General features: G+C 47.1%; 2 protein-coding genes across 3 annotated transcripts; both read right to left on the bottom strand.

Annotated features, from left to right (window-relative positions):
• Positions 1–3,155: 3,155 nt before the first annotated feature.
• LOC119295184 (hemolysin A-like) lies at positions 3,156–7,877 on the bottom strand. 2 transcript variants are annotated; one of them, XM_037573539.1, is made up of 9 exons: positions 7,713–7,877; positions 7,369–7,507; positions 6,816–6,895; positions 5,505–5,607; positions 5,244–5,400; positions 4,987–5,115; positions 4,336–4,422; positions 4,179–4,223; positions 3,156–3,883 (listed from the first exon to the last, which is right to left on the bottom strand). In XM_037573539.1, exons 1-9 carry the CDS (start codon positions 7,741–7,743, stop codon positions 3,599–3,601), a joined length of 1,056 nt encoding a protein of 351 aa, XP_037429436.1. In that variant the 5' UTR covers positions 7,744–7,877; the 3' UTR covers positions 3,156–3,598. The 2 variants fall into 2 exon arrangements, with proteins under 2 accessions (XP_037429436.1, XP_037429437.1); XM_037573540.1 differs by having other exon boundaries at positions 7,369–7,456.
• A 1,011-nt stretch (positions 7,878–8,888) lies between these two features.
• LOC119292542 lies at positions 8,889–10,988 on the bottom strand. The gene has a single exon (XM_037571350.1). It carries the CDS (start codon positions 10,986–10,988, stop codon positions 9,009–9,011), a length of 1,980 nt encoding a protein of 659 aa, XP_037427247.1. The 3' UTR covers positions 8,889–9,008.

Here is a 10,988-nt window from a genome sequence, read left to right as displayed (position 1 = left end):
GACTCCGAAGACGCAGAAGAATCATCATCATCATCTAGCGCCTCCGGCAATCCCTCCACGTGTTCGCTCATGTCAACGGCCGCAGACCAATATCCTGTGTCATACACAGGCTGGCCGCCCGTCGGTTCCGATGGGCCGACGCTAGGGGCTGATGTGATGGCCAACTCGACCTCACCACCCCTGCTACTGCATCCGGCAACATCAGTGACTGAAATGAAATCCACATACACCATCGGCTGACCATACATTGAGTTATTGGGATTGCATGCAAACCTCATGTACGACCCCCACGACCGATCACCTGTGACCGGCCGCAAACCCCAACGGGCAACTGTCCCATCATTTCCTCCGTCAACGACGAAGGCCTCCATTGTCAATTTTTTTCCCTGCATCCCTGGGCCAAACACCTCTCGGATGCACCTTCTAACTGTTGCGTAACCCACATTGACCATGTCTATCACTACAACTATAGTCGACTCGCACAAGGACACATCCACCCACAATGGACCGTCGCGTAAGACGTTCCCATAGTACACTACTAAATTTTCCATAGTACCTAACCAACATACATGTTTACATTGCAAACAATTAGTAACAGAACATTTAGTAGTAGTACGATGACAACATTTACATATCATACGACTAAAATAATAATCGTATTTTCGTTATAAAAAATAATAATCATTTGCTTAGACTTTCCGGGGTTGTTTGGTTAACAGGTATTTAGAGATCTAATTTTTCTCAAACTCGTCTACTAGCGTCACAAACTAAAACTCTGTTTGCTTATCTCTAACTACCCCTAAAATATCCTAAACTCTGTTTGCTACTAAGATGAATTGTTTTACCTAATTATATACATCATCAAGTACATTAGCACAAATTCGTAACATACAAAATTTAGATTATTTCGACATAACAAAGTAGACCTGCAGCCTCCTAACTATAGACTTATTAATAAACATACCACATGAAATAACATACCACATGCAATGAACAATTACAGTACAAGTGTTTCTTAATTACCGTATTAAGATTTCTTGCATGTCAATACTAATGGACACACCTAACATTGATACAACATCTTCAACCTACTCTTCTAAAAAATATATTATAAATGCTACATCTGTCGTCTGAAATTATTTCTAACCTCTAATCACTAACATTGCATAGCTAATGATGAGCTAAAAGACTAACTAATTACCACCTTGCATGCACAAAAAAATCAATTTATTGCAAAGCTCATACCTTGATCTTCAACTTCGTAGTTCACTTCGCTAGGCAAATCGTACTCCTGAAGCTCTAAATGACTCCAAAAAGTGATGAAATAATGCCTAACAAAATAGATAACACATAGTTATGAACTAAACAAAAAGGGTAAAAACATAATGCATGCAAACGAAACCAACAAAAATGGATAGATCTTACCTTCGTCTATCTTTTCTTCAACTTCAACATATTCAAAATCCAACTCCAAATCGCCCTAAATCACGAGTGAAAGTGCCTGCTGAGTTTTTCTTTCTCTCTGTTTTTACACACTCAGAAGGTAGAAGAGGATGCCAGTGTGCTTGCACACGGAGCAGAAGCATACTATATAAAAGGAAGAGAATCCCTGTAGTGTCGGCACAACAGGTTCCCGCAGCCTCGGATACCCGCAGCGAGTGATTCCCGCAGTGCCATCGAATCTGCTGAAGCAATAATCAGCGTGATTCTCGCAGTGCCGTCGCATCCGCTAAGGCAAAAGAAGCAAAAGCCAGAGTGATTCCCGCCCGTGAAATTCGTCGTCCTCCGCGCGTGGGAATCAGCCCAGTTAGCAACAGCGAGCCCGTGAAATTCGTCGTCGTTGCGCCTGGCAAAGCAACAAGATTAAGCAAGCAACAAAAGTGACGCGCACGGGAATCAGCGCCTGAAAAAGTGTCCGCGCACGGGAATCAATGCCTGAAGCAGCGCTACCGCCTCACCTGGTGGCGGCCGGGCCCGCTATCTCGTCGCGCGCGCAGCAGACCGTGTCAGCAGGGGAGCGACAGCGGCAGCGGCGGCCGCCTCACCCGGTGGCGGCCGGGCCCACGTGGCGCGGCCCGTTCCGTCGCGGCACGCTGCACTGTGCAGAAGCCGTTGTGCCCCGCGAGGCCGCCTCCTGCGGTGGCGGCCGGGCCCGCCGCCTCGTGGAGTGGCGGCAGGCAACACGTGTCGCCTGCCGCCACTTGTGAGGGGGTCTCTTTTGTCAATTTCGTCCGCAGGGGGTCTTTTTTGGCAATTCCAGTCGGCAGAGGGTCTCTTTGGACAAAAAATCGCCATATATGAAGGCACCCCGCAAAGAGAGATTCTTCAGATGTTCTATTTTTGTGTTAAACTCAAAGGGAAAAACAATGTAAAGCAGTCAGCCAAGCCCAATAGCCGAACTTCTGATGTTTCTCATATCTGGAAAGAGAGTTAACTGGATCAGTTAACTTCTTGGTTATCCTGGAAAAACAATGATTTGGCTTGCATGCAGTGAAACCGTGTTTTACCAGTCCAATGCTAGAATACTTATCCTACTCGTTGACCTTGGAGATGGTAGCAGCCTCTACTATGCAATCTATCATTTGAAGTGCAGATGAGAGTAGTATTTCTCAAGTCGTACTATCATGCAAAGGAATCTTCCTGGAACTAGCTAGATTTCCGGGGGGTCATGTGGATCTGTCTGTCTGGCACAGATCTCTCTGCATTTTCTATGCACATATGCCCCATACCATTGTGGTGCATCTGGTTCTTGTTCTCCAAGAACGGAACATACTTTGGTGCTTAATCACACTCTATTATTGCCTGCACTTAGACTAGGAACCCCATGCAAATGCAATGTTTTGTTGCCATTCCAACACCGAATTTAGACGCGCTGCTGGAAAGGAAATCCAAGAACCTTTTCAGGTCAGTTTTCAGGCGCGGCAATATACATGAGGAGATCAGACTCCGCTAAGAGTTCAACGCTATCCTGTTTCAGAGAAGTTTCTGAGGGCATAGATTCTCCACGTACTTACGGTAGAAACAAGGGTCGGTAACAAATTTCCAATGATAACAATACTCTTAACTACTCGATGAACTTTGTAGGTTGGACACGACAGACAACCCACCTGCACAGATAGAAGATGAAAATAAAAGGAAATGGCAGCGGAGAGAGGTTGCACATCATCTTGAACATTTTCCAGTTCGAATCGCTCCGTCAGATCAGTGGAACGAACTGCGGTGAATGTATTCACCATCGTATCCAAATCACAAAAGGTACAAAATCGTAAGCGGAACTGTGTTCTACCCTCTCGGTGCACAGGGAGCACACATCCCGTATGCTATGCTAAGATAAAAAAAAACAAATAACACTGGAGCTAATTGTTTCATTCCATTTCGATTTTGTATACAACTGAGTACCTGCCTGTCATGTCTGAATCTCCTTTGTCGGTCTTGCAGAATGCAATTTTTGAGCTTCGCAGCAGCATATGCAAAAAAATCTTGATATAACTTGATTGAGGATCTCTCATATCACAGCATGCTAATCTCTTATAACTTCAGGATTCTCCAGCTATTCTCTAAAAAAAAACTTGCCATGCCATGGACATAATAATAAGAATCATGTTTCCTCTCGCTCTGGCTCTGGCTCTGGCTCTGCCTCCGCCTCCGCCTCCGCCTCCGCCTCTGCCCCTGCCCCTGCCTCTGCCTCTGCCTCTGCCTCTGCCTCTGCCTCTGCCTCTGCGTGTGGCTCTGCCCCTGCCCCTGCGTGTGGCTCTGGCATTGGGATCCTCTCGAAGCAGGCAAGAAACTCTGTGTTCCCTTCTGCGCCTTTCAGCGGAGACTCGATCCAGCCCCCATTGCGAAATCCAAACTGCTCAACGCCTGAAATTATCCTATCTAACACCTGTAATGCAGCAATTGAATAGGTTGGTCTACTTCAGGTAAAAGGAAACAACAAACAAACACTACACGCATGGGATCCTTTCTCAGGATAGTCCAATATTCCAAGTTGAAGTTTTCCTTAAGTGTACTATTTGCTAGTGGGATTCAAGGGGAAAACATCGTAATCAAGCAGAAGATTTGTGGTAGCCTTGGCCAAGGGGAAATAACAAAAAGGAATGACAAATAATCCATGAAAAGCTCTGCGAAATAGGATACGCAACAGAAGTAAAAAAGAAAGACAAATATCAATTTCTTACCTCCTTATGAACCAGAGGGTCTCGAACAATCCCACCTTTTCCTACCTTAACAGGATAAAAACAGATACAGTGGCTTGTGCATCAGTATTATTGTACTTTTCCATATGATGATCAACTGAAAGTTATTAAGAAAACTAAGAGGAAACTTGTTTTATACCTGAGATGTACGAGCTTCAAACTGAGGTTTGATAAGTGTTATCAGTGTTGAGTTTGTCTTCATTACTTTGACCACTGCAGGCATAACCTAGATTCCACAGATAGTATAACTAAATACTGGACAACATGTATGTTATAGTAATTTCTTTAAGCTGGCAGTGAAGGCCCTTGCGCATGCAAAATATTGGAGAGCATGAAAAACAGAAGCACAATACCGGAGGACGTAAAAAACGGCACAAAAAGAATTGCAAAGGGGTGTACACCTCGTTATTACCAGTTTACCACAGAACCGCGTCATTTTCTTCCTAATGTATGCATTTTACTATTTTGATCAGTGAAGCTCTAGTGTCCCTAAATGCAAACTAAAACCTTATAGCTACAATGCATAAACCAATGCAATCAAGCTGGTCCTCTCAGTTGATTGGGTTGCGTCACATGAACTTGATTTTACAGCATGCTGATTTACATCACACTAACCATGTGGAGAAAGCATATCAAAAGGTAATCTCATGCATAGAAGCACAATTAAGGAACAGAGCAACAAATCAGAAACAGCCTAGCGCACTCCTTCATTAACTGTAGTGAATTACGAGCATATAATAAGGCCACTATAAATGTATCACACCACACTATAGTGCACAGCAAATCATACCACAAGAATAGAGATGAATGATAGGTCCAGCGTCACCAGGTCAACCAGTTGTGGCAGCTTAGAAAGATGTCTCAAGTTTGTACGTTCAATTACTGAGACATGTTCATGCACACGAATTTTTTCAGCCACCTGAAAATAAGTAGAGCATATTGAGATTTAAATAGTTATGCTGCTCCAACAGGTAGCAACCACACTCAGCTGCCAAAATAAAGGAGAGGAGCTGGATAAAAAATAGACATCTCAATGAGTAATGTAACCTGTCCATAGCCAACATCAACACCGTACACATGTGATGCCCCATGCTGAAGTAAACAGTCGGTAAAACCACCTGTAGACAGCCCTGAATCAAGGGCTATCTTTCCATCACAGTCAACTCTAAATTCTTTGATAGCTGCCTCAAGCTTATGCCCAGCCCTGGATTAGGTCACAACAAACGATACGATTATGAACCTGATGCTGCTAGTACATTTTTATAGGATAATGAACCTAAATATAAAGCTAATTATTTAGAGCATCACCTACATACATATTTCGGGATTTCAGCCTTGATTTCTATGACTGACTTGTCAGATACTTGTGTTCCAGCTTTGTTCACGACCCTTCCGTTTACATGGACCTTACCTATAGCATTCACAAGGTTGAGTATATAAGGTTCAAAGGTCACATTGAAAGGGTAAGTGTCTAAATAATTCCAGAAATTGCTTGCACATATCAAATGTGGCAGTAGCATGAGAAGCACATACTAGTATACAACCTAATGCAATAGGGAAGTTCAAGTGCCGCGAATTTGAACTTTCGCCCAACCAATTCAACAAAACCTATATTAACACACTAGAGGCGATACCAATGTAGACATGCAGGAGACAGACAACTAGATGGCTAATAAGGCGTAGTTTTTACTAGCAGAAGGAATAAGAAAGCCCTAGTTGGCTCCGATTAAGGGATACAACCCCTGTCATCTTAAAGTTAGGAATAGTACCATTCAAATTAGGAAGTTGTTAGTTAGAGATAAGGTGTCCTTAGCCTGGGGCTTAAGCCAATTAGAGATAAGATATTTGGTTTGTTAGTCCTCTGTAAAGAACCATGCTGCTAACTGTCCAGAAGGATGAGATTCAAAGTCAGTGTGACAACATGCTATGCAAAGCATCAAACACCATAGCAACTCCGAGCTTTACTCGGTCCATATTGTCAAGAAGCAACAATGAGTCATGGACATCCGTATTTATGTAGCACTCAACGACAGAATTGTCAAGGACAAAATCCCGATCCCCATGGCGGACGAGCTCCTTGATGAGTTTAATGGCCACAGGTATAATCCCGTTCATACACACCTGTCGGACATCAAGAAGACAGTGTTTCAGGTGCATCATGGCTATTTCACGTTTTTTTCTTGAGCATGCCATTCGGCTTGAACCAACACGCAAGCCTCCTGTGACGTTTTTTTTCTTGTTCATGCCATTCGGCTTGAACCAAAATGCAAGCCTCCTGTGCACCAGTGATGTTGCAACTTACCATTTAGACCGGTGCACAAACAAGTCAAATCTACCTTCGTTTCAGAAGTACACCTTTTCTTTCGGTGTTTGCTAATCTAGTTTCACCAATATATGAGCAAGAGTAGCCATTCACAAGGGCCAGGCTCATTCTTTCCAGATTTCGTTTAGCATGAGAAGCTAATAGCATGCCATATGTTTCAGTTTATATGGCATGCTCTGAGTTTGCTTCTTGAAGCATAGGTTATTAAACGCAAAGTACCCAATTAATTTATGCAAGTATGTAAGTGTAGGTTATGAAGATTCAAATGCACAAAAAAATTGTGTGGGAGAACTAACCCTGAAGAATCCATGACTGGATGTACGTTCTACTGTATTGTTGATACCTCTCAAGGCACGCCTCATCCAATCGCTTTTTCCTGAGTGAGAAGAACAAAAAATATATAGTAGTTGGACAATATATTCCAAAGTGGTTGAAGATCGTCATCCTACCGACACCCTTTTTGTACCATAACTGTATCCCTCTTATATATGAATAAACTGAGATAACCATCACATCAATAAGAGGCAAAAATGAAGTTGCCAGGTAATAAAAGACACAAGAAGTACCTAGAGGCTGAAACTGTCCTATCTTGTCGTATTACTACATAACCACCTTGCAATCTAGTATCAAAATGTTGCTGCAATGGCATGCTTATTATTGATGTTCCGAATATACTAGCATCACAATCAATCAGCCTAGACAAGTACAGAGATAAGGAACATGAATGAGGCATACAGTACACACCATATCATCGCCATTAATCTACAAGGCACTAGCAGTTGTTCCGTAGCACGGAAATGAGAAATCTGAAAAGAAAAGAGGAAAAGGATAGAAAAGCTGGAAGCTTACTTCTTGGGGGGCTGGATTTTCTGGGATTTGACAGCCGCGAAGTCCCTGGACGGAGAGCAGCAGGTCGGCCGGACTCCAACCAGCCTAACTGTGGAAGAAAAGAGTACCACCTGGTTGATTAAACGATGGAACGATACACCTGGTTCCACCAGAAGAAACATTTGTAACAACTCAGTGATATTTCAGGGATGGGTGCTCAAATTCATGGATACGGAGACACTGAAGAATGGAGAAAGGGGATGTGGGGAAGGCAGCAAATCAAAAGATTGGCGGCGGCGGAGCTCTGGTCTTCTATGCAAAACGAAAGAAGAAGAAGAAGAAGATTTAGGAGGGGGAGCTTTTACGCTGGTGGAACCGTAGCCGGCAAGCCATCATCGCCACCTCCTTCTCGACGGCAGATCCTAATCTCGGATTCTGCGGCCGCGCCGGCGACTGGGGCTCAGAGAGATGCAAAGCGCCGAGCCGCCAAGACCAAAGGAGATGGGATAGGGTTTGATACTGGCTGGTGGGGCCCGCGTGGCAGCGGGACGGCGAAGCGCACGCTCGTATTTGATGCCACGGCGCGTCGGCTGCAGTCATCGCAGCAGTGCAGGTGCAACGCTGGCGCACGTACGTCCGCAGTCCGCACCCGCAAAAATTTGTGCAAATTTGTGTGAGAAAACTGACAGATTTGATCTCTGAAACTCAGCACAGAATGAACCGGATCTGAAAATATTTTTCACAAAATGACCTTTTTTTTTCATGATGCCTGAACCTGAAATGTCGTGCCAGATAGCATTGACGCCCTTTGTCGAGGTAGCCGCCGCGCCATCAAGCATGACACCTCAGGCCAGGAGCATGGCACCCCAACCCGGGGCGTCGAGTAAAGGGTCATTTTGTGAATTTTGTGCGGATTTGATTTATTTTTTGCTGAAGTTTTAGAAAAGGGTCAAATTTGTCCGTTTCACCAAATTTGTTGGGTACCTGATGCAAACCACCGTACAATTTCTGCACATCATCACAGGACGAACCCCAACTCAATAAAAAAAAAAACAGTACAAACCCTTTCATTTTATATGGAACTGAACTGGGTAGGAGCAAACTTCAGGTTTCTTTCAGAAATGAAACCAGTGGGAGAAACCTCAAGGCGCCTCAGGACCTCCCGCTCCCGGATCCCAATGCATGTCTGTCAAGAGAACAAACCATGATGTGTGGGTGTGTTCTTCCAAGAACCTCAGGACGCAGATACTGAATTTTAGACAAACAAGTTTATGAAGGACTGTGATGTTCTTCCAAGAATATCAGAATATCAGAACACCGTAAACTCCAGATTACTGCTTTCTCGTGCGTACTTGTTCAGAAGAATTACATGTCGAATGCCACCCAGCCAGTGGCTGCTGCCATACTCATGGTACTCTGAACTGTGAGCTCACTGGGTTCCAAAATGAACCAGGAGTGATTATATTCCAGAAACAAATGTTCATCTGCCAACAATAATATTTACATGCGCTGCCGGAAAAAGATAAAGATGAACTCATATCTCGAAAATAAGTATACAAGGCTGGGAGGGGCAAACACAAGATCCCAAAATCATGTGCTTCCTCCTGACATAAACTAACTAGTAGTACACAACATCTGAACAAGGATATAACCCTCTAACCTCATGTTTCAAACAAGCCATTCTTGTACAAGAGAGTCCAATCCGAGTCATCGGACGAGACGAGCTCGAATCCTTCTGCTCTCATAGACTCTGCTACTTGAACAGGGTTTGGAGTAGCCTTACTGTCATAATTTAATCCACCATCACTGCAACCAAACTCGACAGAGCCGAAGCCAGATTGCTTGCTATCCTCCTGCAGGCAACAAGCGCTACCTGGCTGCAAAACTGTATCGGGCAACGCCTCGACATTGCCCGGGATAAGTGGTCCATCTTCATCATCAGATAACCATTGGCAGCAATCCAAGTCACCCATATCGAATATTCTGCTAACTAGCCCTTCTCGCCAAGATATCCGAGCCTCGGTTGATGCCGGCTTCCGGAAACTTGCCTCCTTCCCCTTCAATTCTGTGTCACAAGGAGATCTCTTGAAAGAGCTCAAGTCTATGGATTCCAGAGGCGTCGAAGCACCAGCAAACTGGAAGCTGAGCTCAGGCAATGTAGCAGGCAGGGCACCATCTTCATCATTTTGATCATAATCAGCATCCCCAGGCCTTGGGGACAAACTCATCATCTCGAGGCACTCTACCACTGGATCCATCCTCGTTAGTGGGCGACTGCTAACCCTCGCTAACCCTGAACACTTGCCTGTGCTGCCGTTTTCAGACCATGACTCACCAGAGACCCGTGTCGGATCTGTTGCCGAATCGTAGCCATAGCTGCTGCCCAGTCCTCGCTGGGCACACAAGGGGCTTAGCCTAGAGGAATGCGATGATGCCCTCTTCACAATAAGCGAGAAGGGGCTAATGCTGTCACCAGTGCTCGGCGTCCTCTGCACCGGAAGAAACCCGGATGACGGTGTCGTTTCGGACAATTCCAACGCCGGCGTGTCAAAATCGAGCAGACCTCCAAGGACCGGCGACCCCAACAGCCCCGTGCAGTCCGGGGAGAGTTGCCAGAATGGGTCCTCCGATGAGCATCTCGGCAGGAAGATCTCTTCGTCGAACAAACACGCGGCACCTTCATCGCGTGGAGATGACAGCCAGATGACTGACGCCTCCTTTCCGCATTTCGTCGAACACGTACCGGCCTCCCCCGATGGCGAGGACAGCCAGTGGATCGACGCCCGGGACGGCTCACAGTCGAGCTCCTCGCCGGCGATGTCAAGGATGCCCCTCGCCCGGCATTTGCGCCGGTCGCGGACGCCTGGCACGACGTGGTGCCCGGCCGCGAAGCACGCCGGCGTCGCGGCGCCGCCGGCCAGCACCTCCGGCGAGATCGACGCGTGGATCGGGGGCGTCGCTCCAGAGGACGGGTTGGACCCCGCGTCCGCCTTCCTCTCCGGCGTCAGGGCCTCGAGGTGCTCCTGCTGCTGCTGCCTCCTCGCCAGCCCCTGCTGCTTCTTCTCCGGCTCCACCCTCCTGATCCGACAACCGATCGGCTCGTCCCTCCGTCTTCTGGGTTCACGATCCGGCCCCTGCTCCGCCTTGGCCCTCGGCTCTTGATCCGGCAGACGGCCAGCGCCCGCCACGCGCCTCTTGGTCTCCGCGCGGGGCATCGGGCCGGACGCGGGGGTCCTCGGGGTGGACGCGCACCGCGGCTTGGAGCCCGATGCGGAGGAGAGGAGGAAGCGGAAGCATCCGGCCCGCGCGGCGGAGGCGTCCCCGGAGTTGAGGTCCGACAGGGGGCTGCGGCGGCGCTGCGCCGCGGCGCCGGGGTTCTTGGGCCTGGGCGCGGTGGCCGGGGAAGGGGTGGGCGAAGGGGATGCCCTCCTCGGCTGGGACGTGGAGGAGGGTGTCCTGGAGGATGGCCTCGGCATGGCGGCGACGGCGGTGGGCAGGGTGCGCGGCGGCGATGGAGGATGGAATGGGGCTAATGGGGCGATGTCATCGGGGTTTGGACAGGAGGAGAGAGCCGTTGGAGGAGAGAGGAGAGAGGAGAGGGGTGTCGAGATCTGCGTCCGTAAACTGAGCCCTCGAACCAT

This window comes from Triticum dicoccoides, chromosome 4B (assembly GCF_002162155.2).
Source record: "Triticum dicoccoides isolate Atlit2015 ecotype Zavitan chromosome 4B, WEW_v2.0, whole genome shotgun sequence".
NCBI classification, from domain to species: Eukaryota; Viridiplantae; Streptophyta; class Magnoliopsida; order Poales; family Poaceae; genus Triticum; species Triticum dicoccoides.
This window is presented reverse-complemented; position numbering and strand designations above follow the sequence as displayed.

What these genes read in the sequence shown, in the direction of transcription:
- LOC119292542 (XM_037571350.1), bottom strand. Translation starts at nt 10,988, where the DNA reads ATGGTTCGAGGGCTCAGTTTACGGACGCAGATCTCGACACCCCTCTCC.
- LOC119295184 (XM_037573539.1), bottom strand. Translation starts at nt 7,743, where the DNA reads ATGATGGCTTGCCGGCTACGGTTCCACCAGC. An exon ending in TTGATGTTGGCTATGGACAG is followed by an intron (nt 5,116 to 5,243) that starts GTTACATTACTC and finishes ACTTATTTTCAG; the next exon opens with GTGGCTGAAAAAATTCGTGT. An exon ending in ACCCTCTGGTTCATAAGGAG is followed by an intron (nt 3,884 to 4,178) that starts GTAAGAAATTGA and finishes GCTGCATTACAG; the next exon opens with GTGTTAGATAGGATAATTTC.